The sequence below is a fragment of the Lemur catta genome, chromosome 1, assembly GCF_020740605.2.
Source record: "Lemur catta isolate mLemCat1 chromosome 1, mLemCat1.pri, whole genome shotgun sequence".
NCBI classification, from domain to species: Eukaryota; Metazoa; Chordata; class Mammalia; order Primates; family Lemuridae; genus Lemur; species Lemur catta.
The window spans coordinates 228719434-228741605 of record NC_059128.1 but is presented as its reverse complement, the minus strand read 5'-3'; the positions used below and the strand labels follow the sequence as shown (position 1 = coordinate 228741605).

The 22172-nt window shown below is 40.2% G+C and overlaps 1 protein-coding gene across 1 annotated transcript in view; it reads right to left on the bottom strand.

Annotated features, from left to right (window-relative positions):
• The window catches only part of LOC123630521 (limbic system associated membrane protein), a 599650-nt gene that overhangs the window by 32547 nt on the left and 544931 nt on the right, over positions 1-22172 (bottom strand). Inside the window, exons 4-6 of the mRNA XM_045540224.1 lie at positions 11579-11713; positions 2981-3101; positions 2396-2544 (exon numbers count right to left, since the gene is read on the bottom strand). Of these exons, the coding sequence (XP_045396180.1) occupies positions 2396-2544; positions 2981-3101; positions 11579-11713 (405 nt within the window). The remainder of the gene's footprint in view (positions 1-2395; positions 2545-2980; positions 3102-11578; positions 11714-22172) is intronic.

The following is a 22172-nucleotide window of genomic DNA, read 5'->3' as shown; positions in this document are numbered from 1 at the left end:
AGTGGAGGTGCAGGGAGGGGTTGAAAAGAGCGCTATTGCTGTTACAAAAGAAAGAGAGCTTCCCCTTTTAAAATGTTCACACTTAGGCACTGGGTCTAAGAAACAGGGCAATAGATTCATTAATTTTCTGCAATTTTAATAGCTTCTTTTCACCTCAAAGCCTAATGACCTTTTATATTTTATTTTTCTAATATTATACCTCCTAACTTTCCATAAAGGTGGGAAATCAATTGCAAACCAAATGCTGATGCATATGTTGCCTCTGCATGCTGCTAATCACAGACCCACAGTAGTGCCTGTGTGGGCCCATCGGGAAGTAGTACATCACTAACCCTTGCACCATGCACTTCTCAAATATGTAATTGGGGGTGACGTCTACCAAATCATAAAGGGCAGTATGATATGATACACTTGTGTGATTCCTTGATTCTCAATTTACAAACAGAAATTCTATAAGATTTTTGACATTTCCTAACTTTACTGAGTTAAATTCTTTAAATGGACCTCTGGGATGGGGCACTGGCATTATAGAGCTTGAGATTATCTTCCATGGCCACTAGCAGATTCTCCATTGTCTTTAGCCTAGTCCATGCTCTCTCTTCTACTCAAGTATTCCATCTTCCCACTCTCCTTCCTTTTCCTCTCTCGCAGTCTATGGGCAACATTTTATTTATTATTTGAAGCATACCTTTAGCATACTTCTTAGTCTAGGTGAGATAGCAAGAAAATATACCTTAATGCAAATATATAATTGCTCACTTTCTCTAATCCAATTGTTACATTTTCTCTTTTCTAATCTCTATGCAACCTTCTTGTTAAGTGTATGTTGTTCTACTTAACCAGGTCACCTTGGATTTGTCAAAATCTCAAATTCATAGTTGAAGCTGGTATTACCCCCTACTTAGGGAATCTTGAATGTTAGGAGTGAATCAAGTAATTACATTTCTTAATAAATATCTTCTCAGGTGTCTTGGGGATATTGATGTCTCTAGTTGAAGCAAAGAATACTGATGCTTGGTCTTTGGAGACAAGTAAACGGGTTATGAATTTTAAACTTCATATCGATGCAGCATTTGTATAGCTGTATCCCATCAAACTGTCATACTGATGCCAATGAGAGTTATGAATGAGAAACTGAAGGCCAAATTTAGAGTAGTTTGTGGTTGTTGTTTTTCATAAGTAGAGTTGGATCTTGAACAATTTTAGAATGGCTTTAACACTACATTTTAAGAGAACTCTCATTTAAATTGATTTTTCTTCTAAAAATCACTTTGTTTTTTCTTGAAGCCTCATCTAAATGGAATAAAGCAAGAAGGAGACATCCCTTCTGATCATAGTATTTCTAGTTTTTCCAATTGAACCTATGCAGAAGAAAAAACTCTTAGTTGTTTGCTTTTCCAAAATACAAATAGTACATTCTTTGGACTTTTCCCTTTAGTCCAAATGAACTTTCTGACTCAGCACATGCTTACTGTTTTGCTTGATTTATTTATTCTGATAAACGTGCCCCTATTCCAAATGTTATGTTTTTCCTGTGATCCCATTCATCCTCATTCTTTTTCCTGGGTGGGGTTGGGGTGGGGGTGATGTTCACTTTTATGCTCACAGCTACCTGATCAACAGGGCAGGAGAGTCAGAAACCTGACTGTAACATATGGCGAAAGAGCCAAACTCCAAGGTGAGGTTACCGGCTAACATCAGTAACTTTGAAATGACGGATTCCCCCTTAGTCTACATTCAGGATCTTCTCTGGTCTTCAGAAATGCTCCTCTTTCCTACCGTTTCTAGCTGTGTTCCAAAAATATATCAGAAAAGTAATGTCTCCTGTCACACAGAAACCTTTCTGCAACCATTTTTCCTCCTTTAGGTTTTATATTATGTTTTAATCATTCATTCCCCCCTTCCTCTTGTGTTGTTAAAAATACACTTTCTTTTTCCAGCCGCTCCCTCCTCCTAGCACCTTATCCATTCTCACTGAGTGCTCCTTCCTCAATCACTCTTATCACTGCCATTTCTTAGCTGCTATCCATTTCCAGGCTCTTACATCACCTCTGCTTCTTAAAGAGACCATCACCAAGGAGCTTTGTGTTCTCTGAATATTCTTTCAGTGTAACCAACCAGACGAAAAAAAAAAAAAAAAAAAAAAACTAAAGAGAAGAAACAAAAACAAGGCAGCTATCAAAAGCAAGACAGAATACAGAGAGAAGTTACTCCATTTGTAAATCTCTCCTTATGTGCAGGGATTGAAACCCCTGTGCTTCTGTCTTAGTGAGTATATCCACATTTTTGTACTAACATAAGTTTACCTTTAATAGATAAGGGAATGAGTTTCAAGTTTTCCACGTGAGAATTGAATGTAATTCTGCTGAGTTGGGCCCTGCTTTGGCATACTTACTGAAAAGGACTAGGCTGGCATTGGTGACCCCCAGCTTGTTGGCAGCCACGCAGGTGTAGTTGCCATAGTGCTCCTCAGTGACGTTGGTCACCGTCAGGGAGGACTGGCCCTCCGTGCTCTTAATCTCAAGGCCATTGGCACTGTTTATCCTAAGAGGTCAAAAACAGAAGAGTAAAAAGGAACAGTGGTGAACAGTTTAGCTTAGTAACTCTTTCCCCATCTTTACGTTGGAGGAAAAGGAGAGAAGGTTAGGGTTTGTTGTTCTCTGCTCAATTCCTCACTTTAATTGTGCAATGCCATAGTGTCCAAATCAATGTCCATTGACAGAGAAAACTCAGGAATGGGCTTGAGTTTCTGTTACAGGCAAGAAAGACATGGCCTGTTGCACCATTTTTATATTTTAGCTGACTGCTTTTGGGTTTCGGCTTAAGAGCTGCAGGCCTCAAAACATTTGATAAAGAGATGTTGAGAAAGAAGAGTCTAATAGCATAGTTCTACATAATTACAACTGGCTTGGTTTTGTCCTGGGGCTTCTGGTGCCTCCAGGACCACCTAGCAGAGCAGAGGGACAGATGTGACTCATACCTGGTGTCATCGCGGTACCACTCAAAGTCGGGCGCAGGCACTGCGGAGGCCTCACATTTGAGTGAAGCCTGTCGCCCTGTGGTGGCTTCGTTGCTCTTGGATTCTGTGATGGTGGGAGGATCTGTGGGAAGGACAGGCACAAGGGTTTATATGAGTCAGAGGGTGCTCCAGTTTCCATTCAGGAAGGAATTAATAAGGACAATCTGGTTGGAGAGAGGCAGGAAAGAATTGTCTTAGAAGTTTCATTTACATGAATTATATAACCAGCTGAATGGGATTGATCACTAGAAAACAATAAAAATAAAAGATTGTAATGAAAATGTAGACTTAGTTTATTTAAGTGAGACACTTAACTGGGTTTTATGGAAATGGAACCTAGAACTTCTTTTTTCTTTCTGCAGTAGATTATCAGTCTACTGATTGTAGACTGTAAATAGTAGATTGTAAATATTTGCACGGTCATTTCTTTTCATAAATCAAATGGTGATGCCAAAGGGCTTGGGGCTTTAAATCCATAATTTTACCACTTTTTTTCTTTATTATTATAGTTATTATATTTTGAGGTGGCTTTGAGGAGTCCAATGAAAATAACAGAGGACTGAAGCCTCCCAACCCAAGCTTGGCCTGGCATTATGGCAGGAATTCAGAAACACACAAACAGAAAACTAGTATTAAGTGATTATTTTACCTTCTTTTCTCTTGTTTGTTTGCTTATAAATATGAATCAGGTAAATTTTGCTTTTATTTGTGGGAGTTCAGTTTGAAGTCTATTCTACTGCATGGAAGACTTCCTGGCATATCAGCGTTCTGCTTTTTCTGGCAGTTGTATACTTGATTTTTATGCCCAGGAATGGGCCTACAAAACTGTAATAGGCTTGAAATGAGCTCAGAAACACATCTGACATTCTAATTTGCCGTGATATATTCAAACAATCCTACAAGGATGGAACAAGTGTTTACAGGTCCACACGACCATGACAGGATTGTAGATTTGAGCTCTTGTGCATGGTGCTGTTTGTGCAGGTTATGGACCTTCAAGGAGAGAAGGACTGTCCTGTCCAGAGGTCACCTGCCAGAAAACGGCCACTTGGCTGTGTGTGTACATGTGGAAAAATACAGACCTAAACAATTTGTTGTTTTGTTGTTGTTGTCATTTTGCTTTAGAATTACCTGCTTATGCACAAAATGGGAAAATGATGTAGTGGAAAGAACCCTGGATTGAAAAGTAGGAGTCCTGGAATTTGATTTCAGTTTGGCTGTGTGGACCTCCCATCACACTCTTTATTTTTCTCTGCCTTGGTTTTATTGTATATAAAACGAGGGAACCAAGATTTAATGATTGATAGCATCCCTTCCAGCTATAAAATATCCCAATTCTAGTCAAAACTGCCCATTCTTTACAAATGGGAAGTTGCTATCATTATAACCCATGTGTATTTTCATACCCTTAACTCACTTAACTCTTAAATTCTGAACTCTCCAAATTATAACTCATTTAATGATTCCATGGGTTAGGAATCCTGATTTGCAGTCAGGAATAGGAAACCTGAGGTCTGATTTGACTACTCTTAATGAGAACTGTGGTTGGGGCAAACGTCTGTACCAGTCTTTTGTTTCTCATCTTCTAAAAGTAGGAGCTAAGTTAAAATGATCACCATGGCTCCATTTAAAAATCTTTCATACTATAATTGGTTATATAAGATCATTAGAGTACATCGGTTCAAAGGATAAAGGAATAATTGGTGCTAGTGGTGTTGGCAGGGGAGGTATTAGTTATAGGGATGGAACATAGGACAGAGGTTGTGAGTTCAGATTCAAAGTCTGATAGACCTGAGCTCAAATGCGGGCTCTACCCATCATCCTCCTTCCTTATTAGAGAGTTTAGTACTTTGCCCAGAGTCACACTGCTTCAATTTCCTCCTCTATAAAATGCTGGAACCCGAGACAGGCACTTTCATTTGGAAGCTGCTGAAGGAGTTCAGAGATGTCCATACTAGGTTTGTGATAAAGGGGCTGGAAAGAAATGGATAGATTTGAGATCTATGCAGCCTTAGGACTGATGAGACTAGCAATGGATTAGATGTGAAGAGTGAAGGGAAAGAAGGAGTATCAAAAAAATAACACTCAGGTTTCAGGCTTGGGTGATGCCATCCACTGAGATAAGATACCTAAGAAAAGAAATAGATAACCGGCGATAAAATACTCAATAAATTAGTTTCCCATTCTTACTTATTCTCACTGTATTATTCCTAAACTGCCAATGACTGTATAATCTGTAGCCATCTGACCCATCAATGTTGGCTGGAGAGGTAATTTTGCTTATGATTGTATTGGTTTGTTCAATTTCACAATTTGTGAAATGAGTTTTAACCAGTGTTTGTGAGTTTCCAGATCCACATGGTTATAACTGACAAATCCTTAATGATGATTATTGCTTTGCTAAACCAGCCCTAAACCTGGGCCAGATTCCACACTTCCTACCACCACCACCTCTGGGGTTCATAGTGGTGGCACCTCGATATAATATTGCCATGGTTGAATGCCTTCGAGTCCCTCTCCGTGAGACCAGGAATGCAGGTCCTAGTTGCTCACTTTTGCAGAGAGTTCTTCCTTGTTCTGAATGTTTCCTTTTATTTGGCAGGAGCTTATTTAGTGTACCTACTGCTTGAGGAGCCGGGAAAAGGAATGATTTTTCTGATTGAGAAATCTGGGAAGAAAACACTGAGCCTATTTGGCTCACCTCTTTCCCTTCTTTCTTTTGCGACCAAGCTTCTGTCAGGGAACAGAGGTTCTCCTCTGTTTCTCCACCTCGGAAGTCTTACTTGGACTCTCCCCTTCCTGCTGTCCCGCGTGCAGGCCCGCCCAGCCCAGGGCTGCCATGACTGGGGAGGTAAGTGGGACACACTAAGCTACTATCGCTAACCACATTGATCTCTAGAAATGGGAACATTTAGGTCTCTCAGACTATTTCTTTACTTATTTCTCAATTTATTTGGAACCTGAGTGTCTAAGTAGTAAGCTATTTGTTGGCCCCTCAGAGATCCCAGCATGGGGAGGCTCGGAGTAAAATAGAGTTGAGCACTTGTAAGTGCATTAAACTTGGGACAGGATGATGTTCACCAGTTTAAAAGGCCAACCATTTGCTTCTGTCTTTGAAAACATAGGAAGTTTCTCATACCAGGGTAAATCCATAAATGCTGATAAATGTACAAAAAGCTCGTTCTTCCTAATATTTCTCAAATGATAACATGGTGCAGGTCTATTCTTTCATGGCTTATTGGAATGAACATTTCAAAATTCATTTGTAATGAATTCTGTATAGGTGAGGCTAAGAAAGATTATTATAAATTATACTGCAGCATGCCTACTGTAGTTAAAATAATAGCTGTCCTTGCTCAAAATATGGCTCTAATAAAATGTGGCTTCATAAAATTGCTGTACAGAGAGGTTCATTGTTATTTTTTACCTGACTTTGGAATAGTTTACAATTGCCAAAGGACTCTTCCAGTTTTTATTGCTTCAAATTTCCATGTTCTGAAAATACTAATAGGGCCTTTCTTCTTCTGCCGTTATCAATAACAAGACTCTTTCAATCAGAATAAATAAGATAACAATGACAGTGGCCTAGAAAACAAACTATCATTTGTTTGATCTTACTAATATTGGGAATAATAAAATTATGAATGAAGAATTTAATTTATAAGCATTTACCATATGTCAGCACTTTACTAGGCTTTAGATCTTCCTTTCATTCAAATAATAGTCCTAGGAGATAAGTATTATTAACCCTATTTTATGAATGAGAAGACAGGCCTACAAAGGGTTAGTAACTTGTCCAAATTAGTGTAGTCAGTATTTGGTGGAGTATGGATTTGAACCCTGGTCTATCATGTTCTGAAATCCATGCTCTGAATCTCTCTGCTCTGGCACTTGTATTTGAATGAGTTCTTTTAGAGAGCAATGCATTCCTAATAAGGAAAATGCTATTCAGAAGAGGATGCTGGTAGGTGGAAATATGAATGTTGCATATTTCTGCTATTTACAGGGTACCAAAAACTGGCACAACGTGTGATGACATGGTGGATATAAACCTGCACTAGGAGTTAGGAGATGCATGCAGGCTCAGTTTTCACCTGTGTGACTTAGGTCATCACCATAGACAAGATGGTCTCCTGCAGCCCCTCAACTGTGAATGTAGATGATGACACCTGTCTACCTATCTCATGGGTTTGAAAAAAACATCAAATGAAATCATTCATATGAGAGCACTTTTAACATCTAAAGTGATTACATTTATTATTTTTGTAGTACTATTATTCACATATTGTCATGGAATGAGAGAGGACTTTGGAGTTAGACCCAGGTTAGAGTCCCAAGTCTACCACTCACAAGTTCTTTGGTTCTGTGGTGGAGAATGCTTACATTTGCTGGCCTTTGTTTTTGTCCTCTCTACATGGGGATGCTATCAGTTATCTCCCAGGGTTAATGTACAGTGGTGTAAAAAGGCAGCAGAGACAGAGGGTGCAAGCAACAAGAAAGGAACTGTCTGTAGAAAATTTAGAAATAATAATACTAAGATTGACTAAGTTATCTTTCTTTTTAAATCACCATGTACCAGCAATACTAGACTAACCACACTAAACAATATCTGTGATACAGTAAATACTTCTCCTTGCTGGGGAAGACCAGGCCCAATCCACTCTCCATTTTCTTAGCCACTGTTGGTGTGTGATGATTACAGTGAATAGATATGAAATTTCTAGGATAGTCTTGGTACTCTGAAGGTGCTCAGAAAGTTATGGTTCTTGTCCCTATTACAAAATTATGGTAGAAAGTTGTAGCACTCTGGATTCCTACTGAAGATTTTCCCTGATGATCTCATAGTTGATTCATATATATCAGGATGTGTCTTTATTGATAACTTCCCAAATGCAAGAATAAACTAAAGGTAGTTATGGGACTGGATAGGTATAGTTGCAAATAGCTAGAGAAGGCAGCCAGTCTGGTTTCATATCGAGTAATTGTTTTCCTAAAGTTTCCTTATTAGGTGATTGTTTGGATCAAAGCACTGAAGATTCCAGTTAAAGTACATATACGTTATCTGGAGGCAAAAGTTTTCTTCAGTCCCAGTTGTGTCTGCTTCCTCTAAAAAAAATGGCTATCAAATGTAAAAGTGGGCTTACATTTAGAAATGCCAACATCCTAGGTCCCCAAGCAATTGTGCTGGTTGGGTTGATTAGCTCTGGACACCAGGGTGGAGGCAGAGCTGAGTTCCAACAGAAACCAGTAAAGGAAAACGAAGTTGCAAAGAGTGATAATGTGAACCTATTTGGAGAGAGAGCTGTGGGAAGGCAGCAGATGGGAACATTAGCTGGTCAATGGAGTGGGGGGCAGCATTTAGAACTGGGAACAGCTTTTGAGAATTCTTTCAGAAATAGGAAAAAAGTCTAGTATAGAAAGAGTCCAAATAAAATTAATAATCTGTATTTATTCAACACTTAATATGCTAGATATTATCCTAGGGATACTGGGTACTAGGGTGAGTTAAATGCATAAGTAGACACTTTAAATGCACTCTGAGAACTGAAATTGAGGGATTACAGCTAGAACCTGCAATGAAAGGACAGACTGTCCTTAGGACTAGTTACTGAAAGAAATGTGAAGCTATACTGTGGGTAAGATACAGAAAGCCAAAAGTCATGTGTCTATTGTATAAATTCTACTAAGCTTATTTAATTGATGCAATTTTGAGCCAATATTTTAGCTTTCTGCAAATTCCAGGACATCCTACACTTAGAAAATAGATTTTGCATGTAAAATGGCTATGTGTGATGCTGTAGACCTACCAGAAAGAAGGGTTCCAAGAGAAGTAAAAAGGAGAGACAACAGAATCTAGCTTGTGAGCACAGCAGGAGAAACTGTTATGCCCCTCTTGTTTACTGCACTGGCCTCTCAGTACTCTGCAACAAGCATCTGTTGGCAACTGAGTAAATGAATCAAGAATATGCTGGTAAGAAAAAGTTACCAGCACTGTGACTTTTTTTTTTTTTTTTTTTTTAGTGGTACTCAGGATCTGTTCATCCGAATAGTCTATTCAGCCAGTATTCATCTTAGCCATCCTGATCCCCGGACCTAATTCCAAAGCCCGTGTTTTAAAAGGAAGAGAAATCGTTTAAATAATGGGACATTTCATAGCAGACAGGCTCAGATGGAGTGACAAAGGTGATCCTGGACATTCCTCTGTATGCAAGAGTTTTGTTAGACAAACCTGGTTCTGTAATTCAATCTTGGAGACACCATCTACTTAATACAACTATATTTTGCAAAGTTTAGAGAAATGTTAGGAGTGAAGAGTTTATCTGTGAGGTTTTCACCTACTCATTCAGTAAACATTTACTGAGCAATTTTTATAAGGTCAGGCATGTGCTAAGTTCTGCTGGTTAGGACATAGCAGGTGTTTGACTCAACTCTTTAGTTTTCCATATAATTCATTATGAGTTGTCTTTTTAGAATCTTGAGGTTCTGTCCATATTCTTCTGTGTTCACTCATCAGTAGCAAAAGCTCACATTTTCATAAAAGTCTTTTCTTGAAAATTATCAGTATTTTCTTCTGTTCTAAATTACACTTTGGGGACAGTCAAGAAAGAGCAATGTCAGACTAATTGCGCTAATAATAATAGGGCCCAGGCAGCTAGCTTTGATCTTGGGAACCATCTGTAATCCAGACCACTTTGATGTTTCACACAATGGAAGCATAAATATTTTCTATGTACTCCATGATTGGACTTTCCAAAATCTAATTAAGATGAAGGTCAATTAAGAGAAAATGAAATCTTGACTGTAAAAGTCAGGGAAGAGATGGGAGATGATGGCATGGTTATGTGTACATAAAAGAAGCTAACCTAATTATAAACTTATACAAACATCCAAAGAAGTTGTCTTTCATGTGAAAGAAAGGTCCTAAAGCATTTTATAACGTTGCGATCATTAATGTGTCTTTGAAACACACCCAGCACTAGAAAAGAATAGTAATACTGGCATTTCAAACCTCTATTACTAAAAAATTCAAAGACAGCTCGGAATAGAAGCACTTCAGAGCTCATGAAATACAGCCCCTTGCTTCTTGGAAATGAGTACTACAAACTACAGCAGAGTCAGATCTACCAGATTCTTCTAGGTTTGGTGAGAAGGAGATTTTGCGGCTTGCTGAAGGCTAAAGGGCTGGGGCAAGGGCACGGGTAAGAGTGCGTCCTAGCACAGGCTGGGTCACCTTAACTAGTGTCCTCAGCTCTTTAAGCCTCACTTTCTAAATTTTTAAAGACTAATGGTGCTCATCTCATAGGTTTACTGTGAGAATTAGATGACAAATGTAAATCCCTTAACCTAGTGCTGCATATAGTGAGTATGAGGAATTGAAAACTCCTCCTTCTCCTCCTCTTCTTCATGAAAGCAGGGGCTTTAGAATCAAGTGGACCTGAGTCTGAATCCCTTTTCTTACATTTGCTTTCTGTGTTGTTTTGGAAAGGCAGTTTTACCTCCTGAGCTTCAGTTTCTCACACTCTAAAATGGACTCAATTATATCTACCTTGTCAGGGTTGTTGAGAAGAATAGAGAGAAATTACATAGAATTTCGGGCACATAGGAGACTGCAGGGAGGACTTAAGATGACAGAAAGCAACTCATCATGGCCTAAAGGATGCTTTCCAATACAGGTTAAATTGTTTGTGCATGTATGTGTGTCCATGTGAGTTATGTGTGCACATGTGTGTATGTAGTGTGTGTTAAACGCATAGAAAAGAACTATCAGAACAGCCCTTTGTCCCTGTCACTAGCCACAATTGTGTGATGTGAGAACTTGAATTTGAATGATGAAGAAAATCACTCCTAACTGAACAAGATAAACGAATTCTCTTTATTCCTTTGCTGGGTGACACATATCATATGGCTCCTCCCCCTCCCCCTTCTGAACTACATCTAAGAATCCTTTCATCTGGGAAGTTCAAAGTATGCCCACTTACCTATGCATCTTAGTGAAATCTTCCTTTCTAATGCTCACACTTTGGGACAAATAGATAACCCAAATTAACTTACCAGGTATCCCTGTCAGCCATCAGGGACACACAGTATCTGACCACAGTGGCTTAAATTTGTTCTCAAGGCCAATTAGTTAGATAGCAGAGGATAAAATACAATCTTGAGGTATTCCCTTCTGACAAACAATACACTGAGATGGAAATTCCAGTTAAAGCAGATATGATTTGTTGCTTTTTCAAAGTAGTATGACCTTGATTTCCACAAAGACCAGAATAGTGACTGCCAGAAATGTTAGTGCTGTCTGATCATGTCTTCTTAATTCTTTAGTCTGAGTAAAAGACAGAGGGTGTTGTTAAATGTATTATGGATTACATTTAGAGTTGGTAGAGTTGATCTATCAAATTCAAAGCTCAAGTCCTGCCCTTGGATGTGTTCAATGTATAAATGTACATCCCTGACCAGAGGAGCATCTGCTTGAAATGCAGTGCTCTTTTGCTAATGGAATCTTTAGAGCTCACTGGAGGTGGAGGTGCGCCCTGGGCACATGGCACCTGCCATACTCACAATTCACAGTGACCTTGACTTGTTTGACGTCCGCTGAGGACACCTCGTTGGCAGCTTTGCACTCATATTTGCCTGACTGCTCCCTGGTGATGCCGAGGATCTCCAGGTATTCTTCTTCTCCTTCAAATTCTCTTCCTGAAACACAGAGGTTTGCATGATTGTCTTTCAAAGACTAAAATATGCAGGCAGTCAACCATTTTCTTTTTAAAAGCAATAAATCCACATGGCTTTTCAATAATTTGACAATGTGCTTTGTTTGACATCAGATTACACAAGAGCAGACCCCAAGACAAAAAGTCTTGTGAAAGTGATTAAGCAGGAAGTGTTCTCAGGAAAAACTGGTAGGAGAGTAGGAAAACGGGACCTGGAAGAGAAAGAAGCCAAGCAGGGATGTGATGCCAAACTAAGTCCCACAGAGAGCAACTGTGACTCCATCTTTCAGGGAGGTCTCGGGCCTGTATGTCCCACTTCAAAACTGTCCTGGTCCTGAGGCCAGGAGCTGGAGTGCTTGTATATCCACGCCCGTCAGTCATTGGTTAAGGGTTTAGAACAAAGTGGGGGCTGTGAGGAGGTGCACACAAGCTGTAAAGTGCTCTGATGGGATATGGGTGAAGCACTGACATCACTAATGACACCATGCTGCAAAACACTCTTTGCACCAAATTGGTTATTAGAAAGAGAAGTGGCTTGTTTTAAGAAACCATCACCCCTCTCCAGAGTTTGTGGAATTCCATTCACAAGGATCATATGCTAACCCTGTCTTGCAGTCGTGGTTTCTTTGTTCTGCACCAAACTATGTCATCACTGAGGCTTTCAGGGCCATGGGCCAGACACATGACAATGTGCTGTGGATGGTTTGTTTTGTGATGAACTGCGTCACCTAGGACTGAGGGCAGGGTAAATATTACTGGCTTAAAAATTGGGATTAGGCATATGGAGACCCTTTTGGGAAAGATCTACAAAATTGGATGTGTGCATTTATCTCCAGATAGGCAAGCTTGCTTAAATTCCCCTGATGCAGAATATAATTGATTAAATGCATTTCTTCCTAAAGAGATGGAGAGAGAAATAAGGAAGAGGAAGTAGAGGGGGAGAAAAAAGAAAAGGGGAAAGAGAAGGTGAAGAGGAAATGAAGTTGGGCAGCAGGAAGGGTTCAGCCAGAGCTTGGCCAGAAAGGCCCATGGACTTTAACTAAATGGAATCCCCCTTGCCCCCAAATTTCAAAACTCCACTGCTGCCTGGGTTAGGATAGAGCAGCTGGGGAGGGTGAACGTAGTCCTGCTACCATGATGGGATCTTGCTCCCATTATCCAACATTAAATTGTGCCAATTTTTCACTCTGTTCAAATGCCACACACTATTTTTCTTTCCTGGAAATTCCCTGATGGTCAATTTAACATAATAGACAACCAGCAAGGAGATGAATTTACTGTGCAAATATGTCAGCTAAGCCTGTTAACTAGGCCCCCAATAAAACATAGGGCCTCTTTGATAACTTTCTATAGCAAAACTAGAATTCTCCAAGCTTTAAGCCTTCTATCAACTATCAGTTTCACCAGTTCTAAGGAAACTTTACAATCCCAACAACAAACAGGCAATAGTAATATAATATAATTTGGTTCTGAAGTTCTGTATGTTATCTAGCACATGCTTCTACTAAAAATGTTTTAAAAAGTAGTCTATGGCCGGGCGAGGTGGCTCAGGCCTGTAATCCTAGCACTCTGGGAGGCCGAGGCGGGTGGATCCCTCAAGGTCAGGAGTTCGAGACCAGCCTGAGCAAGAGTGAGACCCCGTCTCTACTAAAAAAATAGAAAGAAATTATCTGGCCAACTAAAATATATATAGAAAAAATTAGCCGGGCATGGTGGCACATGCCTGTAGTCCCAGCTACCGGGAGGCTGAGGCAGTAGGATCGCTTAAGCCCAGGAGTTTGAGGTTGCTGTGAGCTAGGCTGACGCCACGGCACTCACTCTAGCCCGGGCGACAAAGCGAGACTCTGTCTCAAAAAAAAAAAAAAAAAAAAAGTCGTCTATAGTATATAGCTGAATATTATTTATAAAATGTATTTTTTTTTCCTATCTGTGTTTTTTCCTTTTCCCTTCCCCACATTCACGTGAATAGTCAGATCTGCCTTTACAGGGTACAGAAATGTAGTAGGCGCCCAGAACTCTCGGAAAGGATAATAGGCCACTTTTTTTGGATTAACAGGGAAGGATCTGAGAGTGAAGGGAAAAAAAAGAGAGATCTTTCTTGCATATGTGCACCTATGGACCGAGAGCCAGGCCAACTATTTGGTGCTAAGAATCTTCTGGCCAAACATAAATACCCTGAAGACCAATGGCAATTTTGACAATTAGTTTTTTATTTAGCAGGCTGAAATAGGTGCAAGCACATTGAAAATCTGGAGTGCACAAGAATAGGCAGTAAAATAACATTGGTTTTGAGAATAATGGTAGATTATAATGAGAAAAGAGTGATGATTTCAGAATATTTTAGGATTTCTTTCCTTCCCTCCCACGTACTCATAAACCTTATTCTCAAGTGGGTACAGAGTTGTCAGGAGGAGAAAAAGAGATAATCTTAGAGATAGTTGACAACAGTGAATTATTTTCAATTCCCATAAAATACCTAGAAATGGTGGGTCATGGATTTCTACCTTGCATTTTGAATTTCTAAAAGAAATCAACGAGTTGCAGGAGAGAAAAAGATTAGTTCAGCAACACCAACTAAGGCCCTATCAGTTCAGGAAGATGGCACCTATGAAAGTAAACATTTAAGATGAATGAGAGAAAATAAAGCAATATTTATTGGGTTTGGGGCCTGGTATGCTTACATACCAATACAGGTATTAATAGTCTCATATGTTCCTGATAAGCAGATAATAAAATAGGGAAACATTCAATTTGATGTCTCTGGGAAGAATGTCCCCCAACACGACCCGAGGATGAAAGGGGAGGTTTCCCGTAAGTGACCCACACGGGAGGCAGAGGCATCCTTTTTACTTCTGCTGTGATAGCTCCTCCACTCCACTGGCTGCCTCTGTGTCCAGCACACACTGTACGGATGTGTCTCAATGGAGTGGGGGCGTCTGAAGGCGCAAACCAAATAAGAGAAAAGACATTGTTTTCCCTCATCCAACCAGCCTGACAAGAATTTAATATATTGAACAACACTGCTGGGCCTGCCCTGTTGTCATTCTTGCTTTACTTACGAGTCCTTTGATCCTTCTGTTGAAACTCTTGCATGCCCTGCCACTTTCTGCTGGTCTGCTAAACTCACACCCACGGGAGACTTTTCCCACAGTGCATTATTTTTACTACTTCACTTGGGAATTTCTCACTAATCCACAGTAATTTAATAGGAAATGGGAGCTTTCTATTGCTGGAAACCCAAAGCTCCAAATTATAAGCTCCTTGGGGACCATGTCTTACACATAATATCCCCATGAACTAGCACAGAGTTTGGCACAGATTAGTTACTCAATAAATGTTTTGAGTTAGCTTGCTTGTAGACTGAATGCTTGTGCTCCTCCAAAATTTATATACTGAGACTTAATCCCCAAAGTGATGATATTTGGAGGTAGGACATTTGGGAGGTGATTAGATCATAAAGAAGGGGTTCTCATGAATGGGATTAGTGTCCTTATATAAGGGACCCCAGAGAGCTCCTTTGCCTCTTCCTCCATGTGAGGTCATAGTGAAAATATGGCCATCTACAAACCAGGAAGTAAGCCCTCGTCAGACACTAAACTGGGTAGCACCCTGGTCTCGGACTTCCCAGCTTCCAAAACTGTGAGAAATACATTTCTGCTGTTTATAAGCCACCCAGTCTACGGCATTTTTGTTATAGCAGCCTGAACGGACTGAGACACAGCTGAACAAGCATATGTTAACACTAGCATCAGATCTGACACTTCGTATTAGCTTAAGAAAACTGAGTTAAGTAAGTATTGAAAGGTGGCTAAATATTTCTGTAAGAGAAGCTGGTGTAAAAATCCACTCCCTTTTAATGATCCTAATAAAGTATCGTTTTACTGGGAAAGAAAGGGTGTGCTGAGTATGCTGCTGTTGAGATGCTGCACAGGGGCATCTCTGGCCATGCCCTGAGGATTTATCTGCTGTGTGGAGTTATTGTTTCAGAAACCTGCAGAGTCCCCAGTGAACACAGGCTTGATGCAATGCCATTCCTTTCATCTCAGCAAGTGCAGTTTCTTGTTTTAAGGCATGGAATATACCATGTGACTCTTGAGGCACAAAATTCTAAAATGCACTCAGATTTTCCTGCTCCTTTCCCTTTGCCCTAGTGTGCCTATCCACCTGGGGGCACCTTTTCTCCTGTTTTTCAGTTCACTCTGACTGGCTGCTCTCAAGCCAAGAGCCGTGCCACCATTTCCTCTCACTCTCTCAAGCTTTAGAAGACTTTCAGGTCAGAAATTGACACATAACCTGTGCTTAAGTTCTCTGGTGGACCGGCTCTATGGCTGTAATTTGGGTCTTTCTCTTGCTGCTATCTATTGTTTTTCTGCCCTTGCATAAATGTTTACTTGAAATGCAAATTTCAATGTTTTGGTATTTTAAACATCTCAACCAATTTCCACAAGCTTGCTCACTGTGCTGAGTGTTATATTTATTCTGGGATCTACTGTTTAGTTTAAATCTCCCTTTGCTTAATGTGCTTTTGTGTCTCCTGGCAGTGTTCAGCTACCAGGCTGAATAACTTCTCACCCTCCTCCGAGTGTGCACCTTTTAAACTCTTGCACATAATTAGCATATCCCCTCTTAGTCACTGTTTACTCAAGTTGTACATATTAGTTCTTTTGATATTTCTTCATAAGTCAGAAAGAAAGGCCTAGAACTAATGGCAAGAGAAAAGTGTTCTCTTCTGTGTTCCCCAATGTGGAGGCAAATCAGCCAGGAATAACTGCAATTAAAATAGGCCAGGTGCTGCCTTCTGAGTGTAGTGCCTTCAGAGTATCATACTTCGGTAAAACTTGTAGTTCACAGTCAAAATGTTGATTTATTTAGATTTCTAAGGTCAACCAGGCATTTGTAAGCAAGCAACCATTTGAAATTAAATTTGTTTCCATGCTGCTTCTCTCTTTCCCTTTCTTTCACTCCTTCCTCTCCTTCCTTCCCTCATCCCCCCTTCTCTCTCTCTCCCCCTTCCCTCCCACCCTCCCTTCCTCCCTCAGTCTCCCTCTTTCTCTCTCTCTCTCTCTCACACACACACACACCACAAACAACTATTTATTTATAAATATGTTTTCACTCTTAACTTTTAGGAAACAGCATAAGAATTCACTAACCCTCCAATTTTTGCTCACTAAATAGAATAGCCCTATTCTTAAAAATTTCCCAGGACATGATAACCAGTCCCCTATTTGGAATTTTTCAAAAATTTTAAAAAAGCACACTACTACCTTAATAATCATTATGGTATTTGTCTTTCTTTTGCTTTGAGATATAGAAAATACTATTTAGGAAATATGCTCACATGAGTGTTTCATGACTTTAAAAGTATAGAATTCCAAATAATCTTACATGTTAGAAAACAGATGAATCATTTTTTTCACTGTTCTGAGAAGAATCTTATAACATCTCTGTAGACCAATCTTTCACAGAAGGAAAGCTGTGTTTGAAATGGGATTGTTATTCCCTTTATTCACCTAAATTTGAATATTCATTTGTAAGTGGTTGCAGACACATTAGCTATAAACATAGACACATACACTTCAATGGAGAGCAAAGAATTGGAATTTATCTTGCTGGGTGTGTGTGTATGCATATTTGTGTTTATATGCATCCGTGATTGGAAACGAGTGTGAAAAAAATGAACAAAAAAGGCAAGCTATGAACTTCTACTTATGAAAATTAAAAAAAAAAGGATCAAGAATCAGTGATGCCATTTGAAGTTTCCTGTACGGACTTCAAATGCTGTAACAAGTTTCTGTTCTTATAGTACGTTTCATGTTTTCTTTTTTTCCCCCTAAGGACATGCTCACCTATTCCTGCTTTTGCTTCCTTCCCTACTTCTCTGCACATCATGTTCTACATAAAAATGCTAAGAAAAGGAAGAGAGAAAGAAACGCATGGAATCTAGAAAAAATGCCTGCGATAGGGTTCTGTTTATATTTCCAGCCATGTCTCTTTCCAGAGCCTTTGAAGTTTTGGTTTCTCAGCTTCACATTCCACCTGAGAGATCCTTTAGTGTTTGCAATGTCGCTGTCCAAAGGTTGAAACTTCTCATCCCCACTTTTCACCCCTGGAAGGAAGGGAAGAGTGGAGAGTAGTAAATGATACATGAGTGAATGAAGGTGGGGAAGGGGCAGACACAGTTGCTGGAAGCAACAATCATAGGAGAATAAAGAGGTACAGGGAAGAGTAATGTATTGAAGGGGATGAAGAGAAAAAAACATTAAAAAAACCTGAGAGATGTGATACAATGAGGATAATTTTAAGGAAGAGTAGGAGGAATGGACATGAAAGGAGAAAGAGTTCTCTAGAAAAAGATGTACCTGACTATTAAGATATTTGAGCTGCACAGAAGGGAAGAGGTGGGCTCTTCTGCTATAGAAAATGTTCCCTATTTGAATAGTAAAACACAACAGGGTGTGGATTATGCAAATTGGCCCCATGCCTTCCGAGGCCCCAAAGGGTGTAGTTAGTACCCAGAAATCAATGACAAGCATAATTCCAGGGAAGATTCACAACTGGCTTTAGCTCTATGAATGAGCATGAGCCAAATGAAGAAAAACGCCCTGGCATTATTCTCCCTGGCATCCAGAGAGCTCCAATTCATTATGATGTGCATTTTTGCTTTCACATGTAAAAAATAAGCTCACTGCATAGTTTGAGCTCAGCATCCAACCCAAGGCTACCATCCACGCATCCTTTTCAGCCACGGGCTGTGACATTCTTTTATGGTACTCATACTAAATCATTACCCCCTACTTGGTGCTAGTTTTTAGAAACTTTCCTGCCCTTCTAAATGCTATACTTGAAGTCAGGATCCCCTACATTTAGTTCTTTGAAGGGAATTGTGTTGAGAATAGCTATGGTTACATTGTAAGGCTTTACCACCATAGAGACTACAATGTTGAAACCTATTAAAAGTTCAAGAAATATTGTAGAGTGACTGTTGAATGAGCTGCTGCTTGATAAACACTTGCTAGGCACTGTGCTAGGAGATTCAGATACATTGTCTTATTTAATTCATGACACTGTTAAAATTGCTTACAGATGTGAAACACATAGAAATATAGGTTTAGAATGGACAGGAAACTTGCCCAAGTTTATAAAGGTAGTAAGGGAGAGATGAGGTCTGAGCCAGGTCTGCAGACTTTTGCAGCCCATGTTCCTAATTAGATATGCCTACTTTTATTGTTAGAATGCTGGGAGATGCTAGAGTTGGCTGCATTTTTAGATTCTCAGAATCTGCTCTATTTCTTTCTTCCAAATATAGAATGGGAGATTAAGAGCAAGACAGGTAGGGAATTTCCAAGCACTGCAGCTCAGTTATAGATAAAGAAGGCAAAACGACAGCCTTCATCTGTCCTGAGGTTTGTCCACTTCACTTAACTTCCTTCTTGAGAGAATCAAATAAAGCAATAAATGAGAGAAAAAAGTTGGTAATTAAAAATTTAGCCTCCACTCATTTATTTTTAGAAGCTCTTCCATAAGCATTATAAACTCACCGGTGCACAAAAACACCAGCAACTGGCAAAGGAGCTCCAGAGGAAGTGTAGAATGGACTTACTATTAGGGAAGACTTCCTGGGAGAAATGAGTTTTCAGGAAGTTAAAAAACACAAGTGGAGAAAATCCAAGTTGGCAAGTTGTAAAAGGGTGTGGCAATCTGATTAGCCTGACTAACACAGAGGTCTCCATGCAGGAGCAATGAGGATGGTGATGTGAGAGGAGGACCCTCACTGGGGTGTGAGGGGTGGTATGAAGACTCCAGATTTGCCATGGCTGGGTACCTCTACATCTCATTCAAGCCTTTTGGCACCCACAGGGTACCAAGTGGCATTGTTTTATAATTTGTTTCCTTCCTTCCATCCTTCCTTTTTTTTTTTTTTTCTGTAGGAAACATAGCATGCAAGCATGAAATTCTATTTGTTTGAAGTCCTTTATAGTAATATACCAACACCATTTACTCTCAGTGTCAGTTTCCTGGCACTGAGTCCTAACATGTATTGCAATAAACCTTTTTGTGAATTACTGTGAAAGTGGATATGGATTCTTCAAAGATGTCAAAAATCATCATCAACCTTGTTTAATTGAGAGTGGCTGCCTGGAGACGGATGTTGAGAAGGATTCTGAGGCAGTGTCTGAGCTCAATGGGAGACAGTGGCAATGTCCTCTCTGAGAGCAGGAGAAGGAATATGGACCATGTACGTGGACTCTCACCTCCCCTGGGTTTCCTGTAGGCCACTTGGTTTTTTCAGGTAGGGAGAAATATATTTCAAATACAGTGTGTAGGTTAGAAGCCAGTGACTTCCTAAGAGTAAATGCAGTTAGTATCACCTGGGAAATCAGGAAGGAGTGCTTATTTTGGAGTGAAGAAAATGAGTTTTATTCTTGATACAGTTGGTATCAGGTTTTCTTGGGACATCCTTTGTAGTACATTCCATATGTACTACATATGGAAATATGGGGTTAGTAAGAGATCTGGGCTAAATGTGGATTTAAATGCATAAGCTACACATGGTGATAATTCAAACCACTGGAGCACGGGTTGCAGAATATTTGTATGATGTAGCATTATGTCATAAAGCAAGTACTCACTGTCCCACTTCACATTTATTACTCCAGGGGTGTGGGGAAGAAGAGGCAGAACTGAAAAAAAAAGAAGGGGGAAGAAAAACCCACCAAAATACTTAGAAGAGTCCTTTGGGAATAAAATAGAAGCAAAAATTCCTGCAGGTGTTGATTGTTTTCCAGACTATTTCCTAAAATGGGGAGTGGGGGGCAAAGATTAGAATTGCTGGACAGTCAGCTGGAACCAAGATCACTCAGCATTGTCATGGGAACTGCAGGGGCATTACCAGACCTGTCATTAGGATTCTGCCATGGCCGTGGATTAAACATCAAGAGAGAAGAGAGCAGCGGTTGCTGTTTTCAAGAGTCACATAAATCAATTGGCATTTTGTAAGTGAATGTGTTAAACTCAGCACAGCAATTGCACTGTGGAAGGATTTCTAGGTGGAGTTTTGTGGCTGCCACAGAAGCCTTTGAAATGTAATTAAAACAAAGCAGCCCATAAGATAACCCTATCTGGCCCTCCACCCTTTCTTTACAAGCCCTGATGTTGCAGTGTTCTCATTTGTGCTCACCCCAAAACCCCAGCTCCACTTCTTCAGCAAGGCCCAATGTTGAATGAGCTGTTCGATCCAATTTAGAGAAGTGTTCTTGCTTAAAGTCAATACATAAGTAATAACGAGAAAAGAGGGGATGAGGGGTGGGAATAGGACAGAAAAAGAAACGGTTTAAGCAAGAACTAAATTGATGTCCTTGGAATATTTCCATTTAACACAGGGTGGGCAGCCTTTGGCTGCTCAGGGACCAACACAAATAATAGTAAAGGGTCGGACTATTGGCTTCTTGATTTTGACTAAAATACAGGAGCTAGGAATCACCCCATCATCATTCATTCTGGGTTGCAGGCTTCTGCTTACCAGCACACCTCAACCCTGGCCCTGGACTTTTAGCCTTTCTGTGAAGCAGATGGATCACAGTGGGGGTGGGGGCCCAGCTGCAGCATGAGGAGCACATGTGGAGGTGGAGTGGGAGAGAACAGGAGAGAGCACGTGCCTGCTCTTGAAAGCAGCCGCTCTCCCAGGCTGGGCCCACGTGCTCCTGGAAGGCCATGAGGCCAGTGGGCCAAAGCTTAATAGGAAAACAGCAGCGATTTGTCTCCACTGCTATTTATGTTTCAAGTGCTCGACAGGCTGTCAGTGCAAGTGAGGGTCGCTAAATTTACTGCCTTTCGGATTACTGCTACAGTCTCTGACTTGACAAGTCACTTCATTTAAAAAGCGCTGCATGAGGATGTTTTCTCCACATCTTTTTAAATAAAAACAAAGGGAGAAGAAAAGGCCACCACAGAGGTTTAAATGGTTAAAATAAAGAAAGGTCAGGAGACTATCTTAGCCTGATGGGTGGAGGGAAATAGTCTCATAAACTCCCTTCCAATTAAATTGGCAAGTTAGGGAGAGGGATAACCCCAAAGTTCTTGGTTTGATTGATCAGTGGACTGGATGATATTTTTATGGAGGCAGGTGGGTGGGTAATAAAATGAGTTTTTAAAAATTTTTTTAAATTTCAGCATATTACGGGGGTACAAATGTTTAGGTTACATATATTGCCTTTGCCCCACCCAAGTCAGAGCTTCAGTCGTGTCCATCCCCCAGATGGTGCACACTGCACCCATTAGGTGTGAATATACCCATCCCTCCTCCCTCTCCCATCTGCCTGACACTGGATGAATGTTACCACTACATGTGCAATTAAGTGTTGATCAGTTAATGCCAATTGATGGTGAGTATATGTAGTGCTTGTTTTTCCATTCTTGGGATACTTCACTTAGTAGAAATG